The 24,044-nt window shown below is 33.4% G+C and overlaps 1 protein-coding gene and 1 non-coding gene across 4 annotated transcripts in view; one reads left to right on the forward strand and one right to left on the reverse strand.

The window, feature by feature from the left end:
* The window catches only part of POT1 (protection of telomeres 1), an 80,009-nt gene that overhangs the window by 26,616 nt on the left and 29,349 nt on the right, over window positions 1-24,044 (reverse strand). For all 3 annotated transcript variants that reach the window (XM_029233740.1, XM_029233739.1, XM_029233738.1), the window contains 3 exons: window positions 9,088-9,218; window positions 6,279-6,569; window positions 1,229-1,384 (listed from right to left, as the gene is read on the reverse strand). In XM_029233740.1, coding sequence (XP_029089573.1) covers window positions 1,229-1,384; window positions 6,279-6,569; window positions 9,088-9,218 — 578 coding nt within the window. The remainder of the gene's footprint in view (window positions 1-1,228; window positions 1,385-6,278; window positions 6,570-9,087; window positions 9,219-24,044) is intronic.
* LOC114902155 lies at window positions 6,059-6,165 on the forward strand. Its single transcript, XR_003795382.1, has one exon. It is a non-coding gene; the product is annotated as a U6 spliceosomal RNA (small nuclear RNA).

Consider the following 24,044-nt stretch of genomic DNA (forward strand, 5'->3'; position numbering starts at 1 on the left):
TAAAAGAACTCTATCTGTATTTTAAAAAGACTTTAGAATTGGCTTTATCATTACATTTATTTTTCAAATAAGCTAATCAATGCAGATAAAATCAAGGAAAAGCATCAAAAATATATTTTCAACAGTCAATTTTCTGATATGAAAGGTATGAACACACTCATAAAGGACAAAAGAGTACAGTTATCACCTTCCTTGACCTGGACTTTAACCTAATTTATTGAGTTGGGTGGGCTTCTTTGTAACACAGTGTAAAAGTGGAAATATGTCCTTCTCCAAGAACATTTATTTGCAAAAAAGAAACTGGGCACTAAAATTCAGATCTAAAAAAATTACAAATTACACTTTCCCTATTTTCTTCCCATAAGTAGGTTATATACCTCCCTAAATGTAGGATGGAAGCTATTTGCAATAAAGAAATTCATTTCTTTATACTGCTTAAGAAGATTAGCTCTGGAAACAGACATACATTCAAATACAGGCTTCATGCAAGTAAGTGCGAAATCTTGGGCCTCTGAGTGCCTCAGTTTTCTCATTTGTAAAACAGAAATGATGATAGTACCTACAGCACAAGACAGTGCTAAATACATATGAAGTGCTTTAACAAATGTTACTATTATTATCATTATTATCAATGACAGCATTCTTTGCAAGAAAGATTACTTGCAAATAAATGACATGGTAAAATGAAGAAAAATATTCCTTAAAATGTTACTAATAAGCAAGAAGTGCCAAAACTAAGCAGCGTTATTTTACCTAGAAAACTGCATCTCAAAAACAGTGAGCAAATTCTAATAAACTGTATGGTATACACAGACAATTTATCAATATATTTTAGAGGTGGATTAACAATTTCTTAGACTAATGAGTAAAAAGTTAAAGACTGGATTTTATCACACCAAGTAAAAGAGCTTATCATTTAAGTTTACAAATATTTTATACATCCTTTGTTATTTTAAAGCAAATTTTATGGCAGAAAAAAATTCTTCTTTCCATAGTAAAATTGGGCACAGCTTTAAGATGTTCAGGAAACATTCTTTAACTTTAAAAAAGCTGTTCAAGCCATTATAATTTAATATATCGTCTAATAATTTAAATACACATTTTACAAATTAAAGAAAAAAATTAATCTGGAGTTAATTTCTAGACCTCAAATATCATCTAACATGTGATTTACCCTAAAATTTATAAAAATACAAAAGAGCAAAACATGCTTGCTACACAACATCACCTTTAAAGATTTGGCCACTTGAACATGGTTGTCATAGACTAAAATGTCTATTGTCAGATTCTGCACCCGGTGGATGTGACTTAAATCACCTTCAAGAACAAGGTCTTGTATTAAGACTCTCCAAGATGGGAATGGGGTCCTGGTGCCATCCCATACCTGCATAAGAAGTAGAACAAAAGTTTAATGATCTTTTTGTAAAATTGTGGAGGCTAGAAGAGTTTTATTTGCTGGTAACATAGCTTAAAAGTAATTAAATATATTCCCCCAAATATCTGTTAAACTTTGAATATGATGTATATTCTTTCCTGATTGTAAAAGGACTACATATGTATAGGTAATGAATAAAATGTAAGGAAAAAAATTCAAACAGCTATGAGCTTGGAAAAACTATTAACATATTGTTGACTTATCTTTTTTTTCTTCTATGTAGTTATAATATATATGTCTTTTTTTCTTTTTACCAAACTGGCATTCTATTCTGCTTTTCATTTCTTAATTTATTGCTGGGCAGTTTTTCAGGCAATTTAAATATTCTTCTAAAATAGGATTTTCAATGGCTTCACATTACATTATAGATGCAAACAAATTTATTAAACCAATCCCTTTTTTGGCCATTTGACTTGTTTCAAAATTTTTGCTATTTTAAATAATTTAGTAATTACCATCTTGTATATAAACCTTTACAAGTATCTCTGCTAATTTTCTTAAGTATAAATTCCTAGCTTTTAGGGAACTAATCTGACCTCTGCCCATTTTTCCACTTTGTTCTGATTTGGAAAAGGCCTTTGAAAGCACAGATATGAATATTTTGTTTATGTTAGATGTTATGAACACAAGTGAATTACAATCATGGGTGATGGAAAGGGAAAGGTAGGTTGGATTGCTATTTAAGTCACCTTGAGGTAAGGATGGGAACAGGGGCCCAGGACGAGTATGCACTATCCCATCCTTAAGACCGGAGCTAGCGTGGGCTGTGCTAGGGCTGCAAGAGATGAGCTTGAGGCTATGCTATGCTATAGAAGGGCGGGACAAAAGACATTTGGAGAGAGGTAAGAATGCCTCTGCATGTCAGAAGTTTGGCTGGGTAAGAGTGAACAGTCTACTTAAATAGAAAACACCACATTTCCTTTTCTTTTTAACTGTTATTTTTTTAAATTGAAGTATAGTTGATTTACAATGTTGTGTTAGTTTCAGGTGTACAGCAAAGTGATTCAGTTATACACACACATAGACACACACACATATATCTTTTTCAGATTATTTTCCTTTATAGGTTATTACAAGATATTGAATATAGTTCCCTGTGCTATACATAGGTCCTTGTTGCTTATCTATTTTATATACAGTCGTGTGTATCTGCTAATCCCAAACTCCTAATTTATCCTTACCCCCATCCTTTCCCTTTTGGTAACCGTAAATTTGTTTTCCATGTCTGTGAATCTATTTCTGTTTTGTAAATAAGTTCATTTGTATCATTTGCTTAGATTCCACATATAAGTGATATCATATGATGTTTGCCTTTCTCTGACTTACTTCACTTATTACTATAATTTCAAGGTCCATCCATGTTGCTGCAAATGGCATTATTTCATTCTTTTTTATGGCTGAGTAATATTCCACTGTATATATACACCACATATTCTTTATCCATTAACAGACATTTAGGTTGCTTCCATGTCTTGGCTATTGTAAATAGTGCTGCTATGAAAATTGGATGTATCTTTTCAAATTAGAGTTTTTGTCTTTTCCAGATATATGCCCAGGAATAGGATTGCTGGATCATGTGAACTCTATTTTCAGTTTTCTAAGGAACCTCCATACTGTTCTCCATAGGGGCTGCACCAATTTACATTCTTACCAACAATGTAGGAGGGTTCCCCTTTCTCCACACCCTCTCCAGCACTTGTTATTTGTAGACTTTTTAATGATGGCCATTCTGACCAGTCTGAGGCAGTACCTCATTGTAGTTTTAATTTGCATTTCTTTAATAATTAGTGATGTTGAGCATCTTTCCATGTGCCTGTTGGCTATCTGTAAGTCTTCTTTGGAGAAATGTCTACTTAGGTCTTCTGCCTATTTTATGGAAAACACCGCATATCTATACAGGTATCTGCCAGTGTCAGATTACAGAGAAAGTACTGAATAATGTTGGTGACAGTGCTAAGTTGTAAATAAACAATCATGAGTTTGAGTCACTCACTCTGTTTCCTAAATTATTCAAAGAACCAGGACAATCACTTTGGGAGTAGTAACATTATGTTGCATTTTTCTTCACTTGGAATTTGTTCTTTCATTTTGTGTACATGTTTTTGAGACTTTAAAATGGCTTTACAGACCAATCCGTGAGTCTTCTGAAGGAGGGGTTGAGAGAGTAGAGTATAAGTCAGACCTTGTGTTGAAATTCTGGAACTTTTGTAATCTTGTATCAAAACTCAATCTGTTAGGTATCTGCATATTTTATACAGATCTAATTCTTTTTTCCAAATAGATAACAATCACCACTTAACAATCCTTTGCCAATTTGAAATGTTACTGTTATTTTTATTATTATAGCAGCATGGGGACAAGGGAGGAAGTCAAGGAGAGAAATTTTTTACTATATATCACTTAAAAATATCTTTTAAATTTCTGGGCAATGTTAAAATTACCTATCCCAAAATTAAATACCTTATTAAAATACTACCTCAAACTTTCTATAATTGTTTGTTAACTTTTCAATTTCTTGACTTGAAAGATTATTCTGATATGCTATGCTTTTTTTTCTTTTTTTGTTCATGAAGACATTTAAGGCTCTAAATTTTATCTTTGAGTATATCCCCAACCATAGCCTTTAATCTCTTCTTATTAACATTATAGTCTTAATAACCTATAATTAAAATTAACTTCTTTTAGAAACAACAGTATGTGGGGGAATCATATCTGCTAGAATAATTAAAATGAATGTATTGTAGTTACTAATAAAGAGACCAATATTAGCATCATATCTCAGTTGAGACAGGAAATAATTATGCTATATTCCATGCTGACCAGAACTCATTTGGAGTAAGGTCTGGCTCCTTCTGTTTTCAAAACAAAATTTTAAAAAATTATTCCTAGTTTGGGATAGGAAAACCAATTTCAGAAAAAAAAATCACTTAAAATTTGACTTCCCATAGATAAAATGAGCAAAATATTGCTATATAGTCCTCTCGATATATTTTTTGCTATGCATATAATACATTTTTAGTATATAAATGAAAGTACATTAATCACTAAAGAGAATATTGTGAATTTCTATATCAATAAGTATGTCTACAATGTCATTTTATAGTCACACAGTATTCCACAACACATAAATAATTCACAAAATTCTCTATCGCTAGTATGCGAGTTTTTTCTGATTTTTGATACTGCAAGAAATATAAGGATAAATATTCCTTTAAAGGCATTTTTCTACATTTTAAATTATTACTATAAAATAAATTTATGAAAATAGAGTTTGAGACAAAGAGCATAGAAAGACTTTTGAGATTTCTTTTAAACTGTCCTCAAGAAAGTCTTACTAATGTAATTTCTTACATTCACTTCTGAATGCTGTATTTTAAAATAATATCTACATGAAAGCTGTTTTTACTTATCTGAAAAGGCTATCTATAAAAATGGGATGCAGGCATGTTTTCTTGCTTTAGAAGGAAAATGTAGATTCACTACGTCAGCTAAAAGGTGGCAGGTTTTATCTCAGAATTTAAGAATTTATGCTCAATACAGCAGCCAAAAGGTGGAGAATACTTCTCTGCACAGCTGATTTTTTGTCATTGGAAGTGTTCAGTGATTAGCAAACACTCATTTGTTAAATACGTCACTTTGGGCGTAAAGTATGACTGGCTGACCTCCTTCTCATTTTGTTTGGATGATTTTATGTTGCTTTAGCTTCAACTTTGTCACGCTTATTTATGTTTTTTCATAGCATGCATTTACTTTTTCAGAGTATTTCACGTGTATATAAATATGTGCTATTTTCAACTTCAAAAACTTTGTATTTTATTCAATAATTTCTATCTTCACTATTCTTTAATATGGGCAAGGTATAACTGATAATAATGCTAAACCCCAATATTTGTCCAAGGGCCACTGTACTCCATTTCCTGTTCCATCGTTCCAAAGAGTCAGAAGCTAAAGAACCAGAGAAGCAGGGCTGAAGCAGTGTTTGTTTAAATGCATCCTCCCTAGGCTAGGTAGGTGAGGATGGTATCAGACAACTGTCCTCTCCAGAAGCTATTCATGAATAAATTGGGATAGGTATAAACAAAGATTAGATGGGTCTTATGTCACTTTTTTTTTCTGCAGATTTAAGAACAAAATAAAATATAACAAGAAAAACAAACACTTCAAAACCATCCATGATCTACCTATGAAGCAGACAGTGAAATAACATGGGAAGAGAACCCAACATCAATGGGCCAAGAAGGCGGCAAATGAGTGAGAAGGAAGGCTACATCTTGATAGGGAAACAGAAATATGCATTTTTAGAGCTGCAACTTAGAAATAGCAATAGAAAACAACTCATTTTGCTAGTACTAATAAGAAATATATAAACACAATATAAACAATACTATATTTAAAATGTAGATCTGGTAATACTATTTTTCTCTAGAAGTATAGGATAAAGAAGAGAAGTTCAAGAGTAAAGTTGCATAGAAATTACAGGCTCATTAAAAATGGTTAGATTTTAAGTTCTTAGTACACAGTATGCATATTTATTCCACCAGAATGCTGAAATATAAGCTCTTTACAGGCTTACAGGTCATGGTAACTTACAAAACAATTTCCAGTATTTAAAAATATCTACCTGTGCTCGCTTTGGCAGCACATATACTAAAACTGGAACGATACAGAGAAGATTAGCATGGCCCCTGCGCAAGGATGACACGCAAATTCGTGAAGCGTTCCATATTTTTTTTATAAAGCAGAAACTAACACACCATTGTAAAGCAATTATACTCCAATAAAGATGTAAAAAAATGATTAAAATGATAAAATAAATACATAAATAAATTTAAAAAAAATCTACCTTTAGAAGAAATGATGCTCCATCCACTTCCGCTTTGCCCAAGAGCTGACAAGTCAGGTCAAAATACTGCATTGGCTGGACATCACACAATTTCACTAATGTTGAAGAAGGTGAAATATGAGTAGATGCCCAAACACGTAACGCTTCTACCATTTTGTGGTCCTCAGCGGTGAAGTTAAAACACTTGCTTGAAGTACGAGGTATGATAGGAGCTCCCAAAGTTCCCTCAAATGTTAAAGACGCAAAGCCAGAGCTGGTGATACCCTGAGTCTCCTTTTTATATACTTGGATCTAAGAAAGTGGCAAAGTAGAAAACAAAACAGAAACAAACAAAACAGGTTTACTGATCCAGAACCTAGGAACTGGAAACACTTGTGAGATTATAAAATCTTGCCAGCATAGTTAATAGAGGACATAATTCTTTAAATATTTCATTTAATTAGCATATGAAATTATAAAATCTACTGGGCTGTATCAAAATCCACAAGCACCATGTAAACTGTAAAACACTATGCAAGATTATTTTTATTTTTTAAAGAGCTAGGTGGCAGCCTCCCTAATACTATCAGGCTTGCAGTTTTACTAACAAAACATTTATTAGTTTTTTTATTAAGGTATAATTCATAAAAGGATAATAAGTAACAGTTATTTATGAATACTATAGGGAAAACTAGAACACTTAAAATATAAGAGTTTGAAGTGAGTAAAATGCAGCTGAGGCTAAGGGCTCATCAGTCTGACTGAGACAGCTGGGATATGCCTTAAAAACATTGGCTTTCTGAATTTCAAGGCTCAGTTATTAGATGCACATGCATTTATGACTGTTATATCTTCTTCATAAAGCAACCCTTTTGAACTTATGAAATACCTCCTTTAGTCTCCTGTAATACTGTCTGATATTAATAAATGTATTTATATATTTATTGGAAATTAGAAAATATATTGAACTGAAGGATACTTAAGCTGTGATGTGCTAAAACTTGTTGGATATAACTAAAGTAGTATTCAATACATAGAGAAAAATTTATAGAAATAAGTGAATATTTTACAAAAGAAGAAAGGTTAAAAATCAGAAATTTAGGCTTCTATCTCAAGAAGCTGCACAAAGAATATTATTTCAAATCCAAGGAAAGTAGAAAGAAAACATAATCAAGGTAAGCGAAATAGAAACATACAATAGAGAAAATCAAAGCTAAAAACTGGTTCTCTGAAGAGATTTGGAATTCTCTTGTATCTCTAATGGGAGTGTAAGTTGGTAAAAAACACTTTGGAAAACTAAAGGCTAATATATGCACAACCCTGAACTCACGAACCATACTCCTTGGTATACAATCAACTGAAATGCATATATATCTATGCATTATACAATATATAATATATATTATAATTACATAATTACATATAAATGTATATATTATATTACATATAATTATATATATTCAGTAAAAGGTATGTACTAGACTGTTTATAGCAGCATAATAGCCTCAAACTGAAAACTACCTAAACGACCAACAGAATAAATATATAAATTCTGGTGTATTCAAACATTGGCTGGACAGAATACCATTTAGCAGTGAAAATGAACAAAGTAAAACTATATGTAATAGTACAGTTGACTCATACAAGCATAAGCCAGAAACAAAAAAAAAAACAAAAAAAAAAACCCTAAAAAACTATAGTGTATTTCCTTTATATAAAGAACAAATACATATGAAACTATATATGTTGTTAGAAGTTGTGAGATTATTTACTCTTGATGGGGGGGGGGGAGTGTGAATGACAACCCCAGGTAGGGGTACAAAGGACGTTTCTAGAGTGTTAGTAACACGAGCATGCTAATACTGTGAAAAGAGAGATGTATATTTTACTTCAATTAAACAATAGCAAGAATTACAAATACAGTTGGCCCCTGAACACGGGCGTTAGGGGCACCGACCATCTGTGCAGTTGAAAATCCCCTTATAACTTACAGTCGGCCCTCTATCCTCAGTTCAGCATCTATGGATTCAGCTAACCATGGGATCCTGTAGTACTGCACTGTTTACTACTGAAAAGAATCTGCACATCAGTGGACCCGAGCAGTTCAGAACTGTGCTGTTCAGGGTCAACTGTACTACAGGAAACAGCAGTGTGTGAGAAATAAGCTATTTTTTTGAAGTTTGGATAAGCCTGTAATATAGTGCTACAATAGTAATATTTCTCGTTCTCTTTATCTTTAAGCAAATGTTCTCCAATATTCTTCTATTCTCAGGGAAAAGGCATTAATAGAGCAAGAGAGTTGTTTCCCACCATATCTTAAGACTAGAAGACATCTGGACTATTGTACTCATTTATGAGCATCAGTGACCATGAGGACCACAGATAAACTGAAGTATTAGAAGAAAAGACAACCAAGATAGTGAAGGGGTTGCGTGGAAACCCATGTAACAAAAGCAAACTATGAAGGGACTGAAATGTTTAAAACCTAAAAGACTGAAAATATTAAAGTGTTAAAAAGCTGATTTTTAAAAAATCACATACTATTTAATAGCTCTACCATTTTATTAAATGTTTTCTAACGGAATGCAACTAGTCGGAATCGCGGCAGCTAACACAATTCTGTGGAAGGAGGTCAGGTAGTTTGCTCAAATGAAGAGGTTTCCTAATATAAATCATTTGAAGTCTGATACTATTTACATTTCTTCTTGTCTCTTGAAATGCCTGACGTCGTGTTCTAACAAAGCAACCACATAATTAGTGTAAATAGTTTTAGTGAGCAATACAGTGTTCTCTTCAAACAAATATAAGTTCTAAACAGTATGAATTATACCTTCAGCCTGTGAAAGCGAACAATATCTCCATTTTTATAAATCATTGGAAGGGCTTCATAATTTCCACTAAAGAACAGGCAGGTTAACTTTACATGTGTCTGGTCCACAATTGTTACAACTGAGCAATAATCTGGAAAACACAAAAATATTTTACCTGACTTTTCGTATTTCAAAGCATTTGACAAAATAATATGAGTTCAAAACACCAAACATTATTCTTCCCTTTAATCAAGTCTTCTAAGAATAGGATCAAAACATAAAGAAATTTTCTTGTCTCTTAAAATGCACTGCCAAATTATTCTGCAAAAGTGTTCCACAAAAATTCATTTTAGAAAGTTTAATGAAACAAAAATAAAAACCGTACTTAATATAAATTGTCTGGAGGTGTAATAACTTTATTACCTCAAAGTTTAGAAACCATGAAGCAGATAAACATATTCAAATAATATAATTTCTAAAATAAACAATTAAATTTAGAGCGAAAACAAAAAACTAGAAGATATTTGCAGCAAATGTGATGAAGAGTCAATATACTGCATAAAGATACTATGAAAACTGGTTATAAAACCCAGATTTTACAGTAAATATGAAAGTCAAATGAACAAACAACTCACAGAAAACTATATGAGAACAACTCAAAAGGGAAAATGATGATTTGCTGGTTATCTATAAAAGGTTACACATTAGAACGAGAGCAATTTTATATAATTTAAGCTGGCAAAAAACCCCCAGCAAATTTAATGATAGTTGGGTTGCTATGAAAACAAGTAACTTCAATCACTGGTGGCAGCAAAAACTGTAGTTTCAGAAAATTGCACACTGAGAGTATGTCTTCCTTCCTTCCTTCTCAGTAATATACTCAAGACAGTACAGACATAGAAAAGGATAAACCCAGAACAGTGAAGGGAGAGGAGAAGGGAGTGAAGGAGAGGGGGAGACGATATCAACATATTTCAGGAAGTTGGGAAAGTAAATGGTTAAGGGATCAAACGGACAGAGGAGGATGCATCCGGAAGATACTCTAAAGTAGCTACAGCAAAGATGGCAGCCGTTGGGATTAAGGGTGACAGTGAAAAATAGAGCCAAAATCAGGGCTCATGAAAAGTTTACACATAGGACAACTGTTTCAATGAGCACCCATCCTAACCCTCACTCCACTTGAAAATAACTTCAGGTAGGCAGGTAGGGTATCTCACTGTTTAACACCAACCCCTTCCTGCAACACAGGCTGCTTTCCAAGGAAGTTTCACTGATAGACCAGGAAGTGGTAAGGCTTCTAATGAGGGTGTTAGCACCCAGAATAAATCCATCTGCATTACCACATTAGGGGGTCTACAGTCAGAAGGCTCTCTTCCCACCCACCTTAGACTGACACTTTCAATCAATGTGCCCTATGTAAGTACTATTTGTCTCTGTCAGATTTCCAATTCAAAAAGAGATCAAGTTGAAAAACCAAACTCATTATATACAAAGCAAACAAATGTCTACAACCTAAAATAAACCATAGCTACATTTGTAAATTTGTAAACAGTAAGCCATTACCAGACACAGAACAATAACGGATAGAAGGAAGGAAGGAGGGAAGGAAGGAAGGAACGAAGGAAGGAAGGAAGGAAAGAAAGAAGGCAGGACACTGGGGAGGGGAGGGGGTGGAGGAGAAGAGAGGAGTGGAGAGAAAGGGGGAAGGAATGGGGGAAGTGGGGAGAGAGGAAAGGAGAGGGGAGAGGAATGGAGGGCAAGAGGAGAAAGAGAAACCTGATTCTGTGAGGAGGGGACAATAATTCAGAGAACATAAAAAACTTTAAAAACAAAACCTTAATAAGCATCTTCAAAAAGAGTAAAAAGATATTACATCTTCGTCTCTTGATATACAGGATCTACTGGACCCAATTTTAGTTTTGGAGTTTCCATTTTCAGTAGTTTTAACTATTTGTAAGGAGTGTTACTTCAGGACATTTTTCTTTCTTAGAAGTCTTCCAAAGATTAAAGATAAATTTTACTTATTTTTTAATAGAATAAGACACATTCTTCTTGTAATGATCATACGGCTCTACTGTACCCTTTTATAAATCTAAGATACATTACAGAATCTTAGTCATCTATTTCCTTTATCTCAAAATATTTTGCTATTTCATTATCCTATAAACTATTTTGTCATTATTCCTATCTATGCTTAAAAAAGACTAAATTAATTTTTAAAATGGGAAAATGAGAAACTTGCCTAGAGGAATGATGCAAGAGTGAAATTAATCATCCCTATTGCACTGCACTGCTCAATGTGTTATAACACCTTTCAAGAAGATATAAACCAGGTTTGAAAACTATCTTTGAAGTTTCTTCTTCAGCCTTAAGAATTCAGTTAAGAATTCAGAACTGAAATTTTTTTGCCAATAGTCACAGAGAAGAAAATTAGATGGATCAGAAGCTGAATGCAAAGACAGGTAGCAGCACGTTAGATACTATGGATAATGATGAAGGTACTTTGAATAAAATACAAATGCTCTGAAGGTTTTAAGTTTCATATAATATCACGACAGACTAAACACAAGGGCAAAGAGATCACTAATCTAATGAAACACATGAGACCTTAAATTAAATTTCATACCATGAATGAAGTTTAATCAGAGTCTGAAATTATGTTTATGTTAAAGAATATATTTTGGTAAAAGGTATTTACAGTCCTAAATACAGTTTGGGGTTATCAAATAATAATTAATAATGTGCAAAATGTCAATATTCTAAATTAATTTACAGAAATGGAATAATCCACTTTACTTCTCAGACAGAAAACAAAATACAGTCCTTATGTTAGCAAGATATCTTATTCCCAGGCCTATAACTAGGGGGAAATTACATTATTTAGCTGTCAGCAATTACTGCGGGCTTACTATATGACAGGTAGTGTGCTAAGCAAGTTATATGCATTATCTCCCTGAATTCTTAGACAGTTGTATGTAACAGTTTACAAAGGAGAGAACTTAGTTTCTTAAAAAGTCTAGGCAAGGTATCCAAGTGTGAATGTCTTATAGGTCACATATAACTCAGCATATCTGACTCCTGTTTCTTCATTTAACCAGAACACCACACTGTCTGCATGTTGCACGCGTTTTTAAACATCAACAACAATCCCAAAGAAAGTAAAATATTATGCTTAAAACTGTGATGGAGGGTTGAGAGTTTTCCTAAGTAGGTAAAATTATACTGTATCTTAACTCTATATTATTTACTATTTCATGCATTTATCTTGAAACATACTAAAGGAGAGTTCATTACTGAAGAATAACATATAATTATAATGAAACTTCACCTATAATTTACTCCAGAGGCATCACAGAAACCCCACGAACATCACAGAAAGATTCTACAATAATTCATTCTTATGAGGCTTATATGCATTTGTACATTCTTTGTAATAATTATTTTTTGACTCATAAACTGAAAGAATAAAAGAAGAAAAGGAGACAAAAAAGAGTATCTCCTGAGGTAGCTGAACAAGAGTTAAATCCTAGTGGAAAGACAAAAGCAATAAAAGAAGATGTGTGTTTAAGGCTACTTAAAGAGGAGTTAACTGAATTGTGAGTGTAAGAGGACAAAGGAGAGAGCACAGTACTATAAATCAGGAGTTGGCAAACTATGGCCCATAGCCAAATCCATCCCACCACTGGTTTATTATCTTTACAAAGCATTCAACTTAAGTTTTCCAAAAAAAATCTTTTCACATTCATATTCATTTGGTTATATCAGATTTAATGAAATTACTTAATTAGAATAACAAGTAAAAGGAGTACAAAGAGATTTGGGAACCAAATTGTAAGAATGCAATTCTTTTGAGAATACAGTTCCACTAGTGGGAGCAGAAATGAGCCAGAGCATCAGGGCTAGGCAACTCCCAGTCACCAGTTCCTAGTTGTGAAAGCTTAGGATGACAAAAGCATCAGTAACAGCGTTTTACAGATGGAGTGTAGAACATTTGTTCATTGTCAAATTAGATAAGAAGTTGCTTAAGAAAGTTTCTAATTTAAATAATAACTTAGCTGTAGGAAAACACCCAATGTGTCATGAAATGAATTACATATATTTATTGTGTAACAAAGATATATGTGTACATAGTAAATAATTTTCAGAACAGTGATTGTACATAGAAGATTTCTGAAGAATGCCAGAAGGAAAGTAGACACTCTTTAATCAGAAAACACAGAAATAGGCTTCCAGATTTAGTATTACGTCGTCACAGTTCACAGCATCTATAACACATAGTAGCTGATCAACCATCTTTACTAAATTAATGCATGTCATTACCTACAGCGAATATACAGTACTTGCAAAAATTCTCCCTCTCTGAAGCCTACTGCAGACACTGAAAATCATTTAGCCTCTTTATGCCTCAAATTCCTTACCTAAAAAATGGGGAAAATAATACTATTCACCTCATATGATTGTTAAAATTAAATAAGTAATTACATGTAAAGTATTTAAAATAGCACCTAGAACATGGTTAAATGCTATGTATAAGAGGTGGCCAGTGGTGGTAGTAGCAGCAGCAGTAGCAACAGCAGCATTTCTATTACTGATAATTAATCATAACCTTTTTTTCTAATGAGCACAGACATGATCTTAGAATCTGTCTTAACGAAGTACATGAAGATACTTTGCCAAGATACAGTGCCAAACGGATCACAGTCAGAACATAAAATCAAAAGTATAGATGTAAGGGATTGCAAAGGAATTCCAATTTTAATTTCCACTGGAATCTCAATGAGTTGTTTTTAGATATGGTGCTATCAACCTTCCACAGAGAAATATCTTGTAGTTAACAAGAGCATCTGGTCCTCAAGAGAAGTTTCATTTGGAACACAAAGAGTCTCTGAAAAAGCTATAAGGTGGAATATAGCACTAACCACTTATTCAAAAATTACAATGTTGAAGATAATATAGAACAATTTTAATGGATCAAAATGGTAATCAAGGGCCAAGAAGATCTAATACCTCACTTAAAAATTAGGATAGGGCTTCCCTGTTGGCGCAGTGGTTGAGAGTCCGCCTGCCGATGCAGGGGACACGGGTTCGTGCCCCGGTCCGGGAAGATCCCGCATGCCGCAGAGCGGCTGGGCCCGTGAGCCATGGCCGCTGAGCCTGTGCATCTGGAGCCTGTGCTCCGCAATGGGAGAGGCCACAACAGTGAGAGGCCCATGTACCGCAAAAAAAAAAAAAAAAAATTAGGATAAAGAAGCTCACTGTGTCAGCTTGAAGAAATGTTCAAGTTCCTGTAGGGTAACAGTTCTCAAAGTTTGGTCTGCAAACCACTGGGGGGCTCCAAGATATGTTTATGGGGTCCATAAACTCAAACCTATTTTCATAGTAATATTAAGATGTTATTTGCCTTTTCAATTGTGGTGACCTTCGGACTGATGGTATAGAAGCAATGGTGAGTAAAACTGCTGGTGTCTTGGCAAGAATCAAGGCAGTAGCCTCAAACTGTAGTAGCGGCCACTGTATCCTTCACCAACACACACTAACATTAAAACAAAAACCACAACAGTTTTACTAAAGAATAAGGCCATTCTTGATGAAGCATTAAAAATTTCTTATATTTGATCCTTGAGTACATGTCTTTTTAATATTTTACGTGGTGAAATGGGAAGCAAAATATTTCAACTGCTTACCAAAGTATGATGGTCATCTTAAGGAAAAACGCTTGTGTGATTGTTTATGAGTTACACTAGCCACATTCTTTTCATGGTACAGCATTTTTATTTAAAAGGATGACTGACAGAAAAATTTTAGTTATTCAAGCTCTGGTATTTGTCAGATGTTTTTACAAAAATGAATGGAATTAATCTTTCAGTTCAAAGAAAACTGGCATTTTTTTGCCAATGATAAAACCAAAGTTTTTAGGCTAAAATTACAATATTGGAAAAGTTCCATCTTCTACCATGATATTGATGGTTTCTCAATATTCAAAGACTTTTTAAAATTTAATTTAATTTTATTTTTAACATCTTTATTGGAGTATAGTTGCTTTACAATGGTGTGTTAGTTTCTGCTGTATAACAAAGTGAATCAGCTATACGTATACATACATCCCCAGATCTCCTCCCTCTTGCGTCAAAGACTTTTCTGATAAAATTGACTGGTGACAGAAATAACTGTTATATTTTGGTATTGTATGATACTGTACGATGAAATGGGTCAACATATAGAAGATCTGCATACCTCAGGAAATGTTTTTTTTCAAATGACCTATGCACTACAAATCATGGATGATTTAAAGATCCATTCAAACTGCAAGATGGATCAATAGATTTTAATTCAATAGAATATGAAAGTTCACTGCTATGGTTTCAGATTCCTCATTGTAACCAACCTTTAAGAAGGTTATCAAAGAATATCCAAAATTACCTGAAGACTTTTATAAAAGTCCTCTTCCCTTTTCCAACTACATAGCTGTGTGAAGCCAGAAATTTTTATGTATCTCAACTGAAATAACATGTTGTAACAGACTGAAGGGATAAGAGAATCCTGCTACTTTTATTATTTTTTAAAGATAAAAATATCATCAAAAATGTGAAACAATACCACACTCCATAGTTTTGGAAAATATATTTTTCATTAGTTACTTATGTTTTACAATAGACTATTTTTGGTTTAAATGAATTATTAAATGTCATTAAATATGTTAGTTTTTCACTTTCAATTTCCAGTATGTTTAAATATCTATAACTGTGATCCATAAAAATATAAGCTCCTTGAGATCCTGATAATTTTTAGGAATATAAAAAGCTTAAGAAGCACTGATTTAGGACATCAACAATATTATACTTTCTGAAAGTGAAAATTCATAAAGTACTACATTTTATATAGATCACTACAGAGACAGTCCCTTGCAATTCTACCATAATCAAAATTGCAAAGAAGTAAGAATTGGTCCTACCCCTTCCCTGTTCACAATAAATAAAGGTTAAAAAAAAATATGGATAATGAATTGCTTGAAAGTGAAGCTCTATCAACTTTAATATAGGTCGATAATCTCTAAGCTTGATTCTATAGACAATAGTTTCAGCAAACAAGAATCAGAGTACATTAAAAAGGGTTCCATGTTCAAGTAATTCCAAGTAAAATTATGTTAAAAGTAAAGTTAAACAGATTCCTTTATTAAATCTTTTCAGAGGTGATAACGTGTTAATAATGCACCGTGAATCTCAAGAGCCAGATACAGTATGCAAAATTTCCCACTTTTTCATGGAATGTTTCACAGAATTGGTATTTCTCCCACTGAAAATGCTTTGCTAAAAGCTTATGTAGGTTAGATCCCCAAGTTATTTTAAATGAAGTATTACTGAGAAAACTAGAGAACTTACAGCCTCACTTGATGAAGACGCAGACAGCTCTTCAGGACTACAGTTCACTGTTGTCTTGGGACATTCTCTTCAGCAGTTCCTGTCTCCCCATTATCTACCCTATCTCCTGGCAATCCACTGTTCTAGACTTTCTCTTTCTTGCCTTCTTATCTCCCTCTTTGTTATTACTTACGAGAGAGAGAAAAAAATAATCATAAGAGTAAAATCCCATTTTGATGCTTCCTGATACCAAACCAATTGACAGTACTATGAAGGATAATAAATAAATCAATAAACCCTAGTTTTGATCTTTGTTCTTTTCTCAGCTTGGAGTGTTCTCCTATCTATAACTCTACATGAATCTTCTTTTCAGTTATATAAGGTAATTGTGTGTGATGATACCAGTTTTTCAAAAGTATCACGTATACTGGAAATCAGAAGCCTGATGATTCAGCTAAAAACTGATGGATAGCTGCTAAGGTGGTGGTAGAGATTGGGGTGTATACATTCTGTTTATGATTAAATGATCAAAACTATTTCTAGTGTTGATAGAAATTCATTTGTATTTCTAAGTTCTTATTCTATTGCTGTTACATGTTCCCATTAATCTTTTGCTTAAATCTAACTTATATAATACATATAAATGACAATAAATCTTTCAAATATTTAGCATAAAATACGAGCTTTCTTATCATGACATTTCTGCAAAGCAGAGAATATGTATTCAGTTTATCATTCCACTCTAAAAATCAAACTCACTGTTTTTCAGCTAGTAATAACATCCAAGCATATACACAAATCCTATGAAGTCCTGATACTGTTTTCCAAATAAAGCAAAATATTTCAAATCCCTAAAACTAAAGAATTAAAAGTATAAAATAATTATAAGAAATACTCCAATGCATAAGCTACTTTTCACTGGTTTCTCTATTTCAAACTCCTACTTTTTTTCTTAATTCTTTTCATTCTTTAACCAAAGAGAATTTTTTGTGTGTTTTCATTCAGGGAAGGGGAGATGGGAAGGTGGGGTAACATTAATATATCCCTACCCATTGTAATTCTGTGTTATGTTAACTCTTCCAAAAAGCATTTCAAAAGTATTCACAACAAAGCTTAGGACTCCACATCAATAAATTAAAATGTTTTGCCTTATTCAAGTAATTACAGCAGTGTATTTTATAAACATCTGGTGCAGTGACTAAGGGAAAGGGTACATAAATTGCACTCACAAACACTGCACACTGAAAAGATAAACTGAAAAATTATAAAATCCCCCTGTATGTACATTATTTCTCAGATTTGTTTTACTGCTCTATTTCCACAGCTTAATTTTGGACTACTGTTATAATCTGGAATTATTTTTCCTACTCATTTTGTTCTCCCCATACCAAATTACAAACAATTAAAACAGCATTCTTGAAATATTTCACTACTCTTAGCAAAGACTTTTAGTGCTAACACATTATCTATGGATATTTCTGAGTTGCTAAAAAATGCTTATATGTAAATATATGTACAGATACACAGATGTGTATATAGTTAGAGAACTATCAAGTAAAAAATGACTTTCTTAACATCAAGGATTGAAAAAACAGAATTTAAAATAACCTCACTTGAAGTTTACTTCTTAGTATATTAAATCTAACCTTAAGTATTTTCTTTACAGGCATGCCCACACACACAATCAGTTCAACTACTGAGCTGCAGGCCCAGACAGACTTACTGTAGCAGTATTCTTCAAAATAGCATCTACCTGCTACAAGGCAAGCTCTCTAGAATAGCATAACTAAACATGAGGAAATTCTCAGTCTCCCAAGGTTATCTATAAAATAATGAGGAGTTTCAAAATAAAATTTTATATACATATTTTATATACATATTTTGGGGTTTAGATATGTATATAGTTGTAAAAGAAGGAAACAAAATTTCAGATTCAAGAAACAAGTGGCATTTTAAAAAATCTGTCCAATAATTTGCTCTCAAGGACAATAAAGAAGTAATATAAATGAAATATTAAATAGCTTTCAGGTTCTTTCACATATTACCATTAGATTCATGACATAACTGGAAACCAAGCTACTCATTTTAACAAATACTAACAAGGCAAACTGCTAGAATAAGTTTTATTTAACTTCTCCAAAGACGTAAAGTGTTTCACCAAGTAAGTAAATAATCCTTCAATAATGACTACATAAAATGATAAAAATATTTATTTTCCCCGTGCCTCATTTTTTACTCATTCCCAAATGAAAGAAAAATCATCTTGTTAAGTTAGAGTCAACTTACAAATTAATATTCTAATAATAAAGTTACAAAGCTAAGAGGTAATTTAAGTCTACTTTCTTGATAGCCTGTATCAGCAGGGAAGGTAGGGAGAGTAGAGAGACATTTAATAAATCAGTATTCTTTCCTAGTTTATCTAAAAATACATATTTAAACTTTGATAAAGAATTGACTTTAGGGCTTCCCTGGTGGCGCAGTGGTTGAGAGTCCGCCTGCCGATGCAGGGGACACGGGTTCGTGCCCCGGTCCGGGAGGATCCCACATGCCGCGGAGCGGCTGGGCCCGTGAGCCACGGCCACTGAGCCTGCGCGTCCGGAGCCTGTGCTCCGCAATGGGAGAGGCCACGACAGTGAGAGGCCCGCATAACGCAAAAAAAAAAAAAAAAAAAAAAAAGAATTGACTTTAAAGCTTCAGTAAGACTTCATGTTTAAACTGTTGACAAAGTATTTTAACTACTTTAACACTTAGGTAATACTTCATTTAACTTGATGTAAATCTAGAAAAGGTAACAAATGATAAATTAAGCCCTACATTCTGCGATCTTCAGCAATTCACCTAATTTCCTCAGTATGATTAAGTGTAAATTGCCTTGGAGTTTTATTATAAGGGAAAGCTGGTAGTTCACCTAAGTAAGGTCTTTAATCAAAGAAGCATGAATGCATGCATGCTTATATATTTATATAATCCACAAAAAAATAAATTATATAATCCACCAAAAAATTCCTCCATGAAAGTTGCTTCACCACCTTTTTACCTACTTGGGCGTTGTTGTTTGTATTTATTTATTTTTTTGAGGTAATTTGGCATTTATTTATTGAAAGTAAATTGAAATCTATTCTATTATATATTATTTCAACAAGTGTTCTGCACTGAGGCAATCTGCCATTGATTTTCTAACTATGTTTTCTACATATGCAATTCAAGATTTGAAAATTAAAATAATATTTACCTTACAAAGAATTCACATTATCTATTAATAGCTACTGCAACTGGCTGTTACCATATTACAGGTACAACTACATATGTTACTTCAATTGTTACAGCAAATTCCATGAGAGACCATGACCATCATCATCTCCATTTTCAGATAAACAAATTAAGCAAGAGAAGCAGAGTAAGTTGTCTATGGTAAAACAACTAAAAATTTCTCTTAAGCTTATGTTGTGGAGTGTTGTTGTTTTTAAACCAATCAGTACTTCATCAGCAGTTTTCCATTTGTATAAAAGTTTATTATTGAAATACTAAAGTAAAAGCCATGAAGGCAAATCACTGAACTAAGGCAATACTATATGCTACAATCTTACTTGTTTACAAGGATACTTGCTATACAATGCACACATAACAGCACTCTCTTTATTATGCTGGTGTGAGGTTAACATAATTTCCACTCATGTTTTTATAATATTGAAAAAGATCATGGGAGGCAGGAAAGAGAAGCGTAAATATTATGATAGAGATATAAGTTCTAATATATAGATATATATACATGCACACACAGATGAGATAGATAGGTAGGTAGGTAGATATATTTATGAGTTCATAAGTTTTATTCTGAAATTACACCTGGGGGAGTTTTCCTCTTATGTTTTACTCTATGCATTGAGCAACCATAGGTCCTAGATGGTACACCTAGGTGTGAGAATTTCAACTAAGACTATCAATGGTCTTTATCTTCACAGAGTTTGTGTTTAAAATAAGGGAGACAAAACAGTAAGATTAATTTTTAAAATAACTATAAAAGTATATTGATATTCATCAATGAAAAGGAATAAACTATTGATACATGCTAAGTGAAAGAAACCAGAAGCAAAGTGAGCCTATCTATATGAAGTGTCCAGAAAGGTACTCAGATAGAAAGCAAGTTAACGGTTGCCTAGGACTGGGGATGGCAGTGAGGACTGACTGCAAACAGAATGGAGATCTTTTTGTATGGTGTTGTTTGCTCATGGCCATGAAAACAAAATTCACTCTTCGTGGTTGAATCAGTTAGCATCAATCATACAAATGTCAGCATATGAAGTCTTGCTGATATCTTTTGTTAACTATGATCTCCTCATCCATTTGGTTTGACATTAAAAATTATATCTTTTTAAATCATCATTTTAATTGTAACTTGGGAGCAAATATAAACACATGTGCTGTACCGTCTGAATCCTTCTTAAAATCTGACAAAAACCATAACCATGAATGAGATCAGAGGTCAGCAAACTATGGCCTGTGGGCCAGCTGACTTCTGTAAAATCAAGTTTTATTGCTACACATTCATTTACACATTGTCTATGGCTGTTTTCACGCTACAAGGCATAACTGAGTAGTTGTGACAGAGACTACCTGTCCTGCAAAGCCTAAAATGTACACTATCCAGTGCCTTAAGAAAAAATCCAACTCTTAAACTAGATTAATGGTGGACATACAAAAAGGATACTGGAAATAAAGGACTAATAGCATAATACTCTGAAATAGGAAAAGAAACTATACTACAATGTCTTTATTTAATACTTAGTCTTGCAAGAACTCAATTTTTCAAAGTAATGGTACTAGTATGTAAACAGCCCAGCATCAAATGCAGTAATATTTACATGACCAATTTAAGAAATTTCAAGATGAACTTAGTATAGAAGATAAAAGATCATGATATTCAAAGCAACTCAACAATTATTTCTGATAAGAAAAACGGCCCACAAGAAAAAAAATACTCAAAAAGACTGTCAATTCCACTCTTAGGTATATACCTAAGAGAAATGAAAACATATGTCCACACAAAAACATATATATGAATGTACATAGTGGCATTATTTGTAACACCAAAAAACAGAAAGAACCTAAATGTCCATCAAGTGATGAATGGATAAATAAAATGTGGTCCATCCATGCAATGGGATACTTTTCAGTAACAAAGAGAAATGAAGTACTGATACATACCACAACATGGATGAACCTTGAGAGCATGCTAAGTGAAAGAAACGAGTCACAAGCTATCAGATATTATGATTCCATTAATATGAATAGTCTAGAATAAGCAATCTATAGACAGAAAGTAGATTAATTGTTGCCGAGGGCTGGGAGGAATACGGGGAATTTGGGAGCTAAGAGATGCAGAGTTTCTTCCGGAGGACATGAAAATGTTCTACAGTTCACTGTGGTGGTAGATGCACAACCCCATGAATATACTAAAGCTACTGAACTGTATCCTTTAAATGAGTAAATTAGATGTGAATTAAATCTCAGTAAAGCTGTTTTTAAAAAAAGGGACTATCAGTATCTGGTTAAACAGCTGCTTTAAGGCACTAAATGCATGTATTACAGTTTAAGTGCCATGTAATTTATAGATATTATTTATCTTCCTTGTTCATATTTTTCTTTCAGCTCTTACGTACTACTAAAACTACTCTAACCTATTCTTAATCACAACCAAACTCTCCTCAAATTTCAAAGAGGAAGTTACTAGTACAGCTACCAATTAGATTATTATCCTAGGAATACTCCCCAACTAAGCCACCTGACATTTGTTTTGCTGATTCTAAGACTCATAAAATTGGGCTTCAAGCTTCATATTGATGAGCAACAGCCAGGAATGCCCACAAAGAAGTGGCATTCCTGAACAGTGTATGATACTGCGAGCTGGTAACTGGCAAAATATGTGATTTGTTTAAAAGCCTTTTGGAACAGGAGAAAGCATGACCAGTGCCACTTCCAAGTTTCCACATCTATAAAATAGAGGCGATGCAACACCACACTTAGGGTAACTTGTAAAGCATAAACGATATTCATATGAAAGACATCATAGAATTTAGAAAATAAGAGCTGCAATATTATTATTTAGATGGCCATGCCCCTGAAGAATGCAGGCAATACAAATTTTACAGAACAAAAGGGTCAACCTCTGTGGTTCACAAACAGAGGTATTATAATACTTCTAAACTCTTTTTATTCTTAATTTTATATTAAAAAATTTCACTAGCTGGAGATGAGAGTGAAATTAGTCCCAACATCGTCCTCAATGGTGAAAAACTGAAAGCATTTCCACTAAGATCAGGAAAAAGACAAGGTTGCTCACTCTCACCACTCTTATTCAACATAGTTTTGGAAGTTTTAGCCACAGCAATCTGAGAAGAAAAGGAAATAAAAGGAATCCAAATCAGAAAAGAAGAAGTAGAGCTGTCACTGTTTGCAGATGACATGATACTATACATAGAGGATCCTAAAGATGCTACCAGAAAACTACTAGAGCTAATCAATGAATTTGGTAAAGTAGCAGGATACAAAATTAATGCACAGAAATCTCTGGCATTCCTATATACTAATGATGAAAAATCTGAAAGTGAAATCAAGAAAACACTCCCATTTACCACTGCAACAAAAAGAATAAAATATCTAGGAATAAACCTACCTAAGGAGACAAAAGACCTGTATGCAGAAAATTATAAGACACTGATGAAAGAAATTAAAGATGATACAAATAGATGGAGAGATATACCATGTTCTTGGATTGGAAGAATCAACATTTTGAAAATGACTCTACTACCCAAAGCAATCTATAGATTCAATGCAATCCCTATCAAACTACCACTAGCCTTTTTCACAGAAATAGAACAAAAAATGTTACAATTTGTATGGAAACACAAAAGACCCCGAATAGCCAAAGCAATCTTGAGAACGAAAAACGGAGCTGGAGGAATCAGGCTCCCTGACTTCAGACTATACTACAAAGCTACAGTAATCAAGACAGTATGGTACTGGCACAAAAACAGAAAGACACATCAATGGAACAGCATAGAAAGCCCAGAGATAAACCCACGCACATATGGACACCTTATCTTTGATAAAGGTGGCAGGAATGTACAGTGGAGAAAGGACAGCCTCTTTAAGAAGTGGTGCTGGGAAAACTGGACAGCTACATGTAAAAGTATGAGATTAGATCACTCCCTAACACCATACACAAAAATAAGCTCAAAATGGATTAAAGACCTAAATGTAAGGCCAGAAACTATCAAACTCTTAGAGGAAAACATAGGCAGAACACTCTAGGACATAAATCACAGCAAGATCCTTTCTGACCCACCTCCTAGAGAAATGGAAATAAAAACAAAAATAAACAAATAGGACCTAATGAAACTTCAAAGCTTTTGCACAGCAAAGGAAACCATAAACAAGACCAAAAGACACCCCTCAGAATGGGAGAAAATATTTGCAAATAAAGCAACTGACAAAGGATTAATCTCCAAAATTTACAAGCAGCTCAATAACAAAAAAAACAAACAACCCAATCCAAAAATGGGCAGAAGACCTAAATAGACATTTCTCCAAAGAAGATATACAGACTGCCAACAAACACA

Source organism: Monodon monoceros, unplaced genomic scaffold (assembly GCF_005190385.1).
Source record: "Monodon monoceros isolate NGI ecotype Baffin Bay Population unplaced genomic scaffold, NGI_Narwhal_1 Super_Scaffold_2, whole genome shotgun sequence".
Lineage (NCBI taxonomy): Eukaryota > Metazoa > Chordata > Mammalia > Artiodactyla > Monodontidae > Monodon > Monodon monoceros.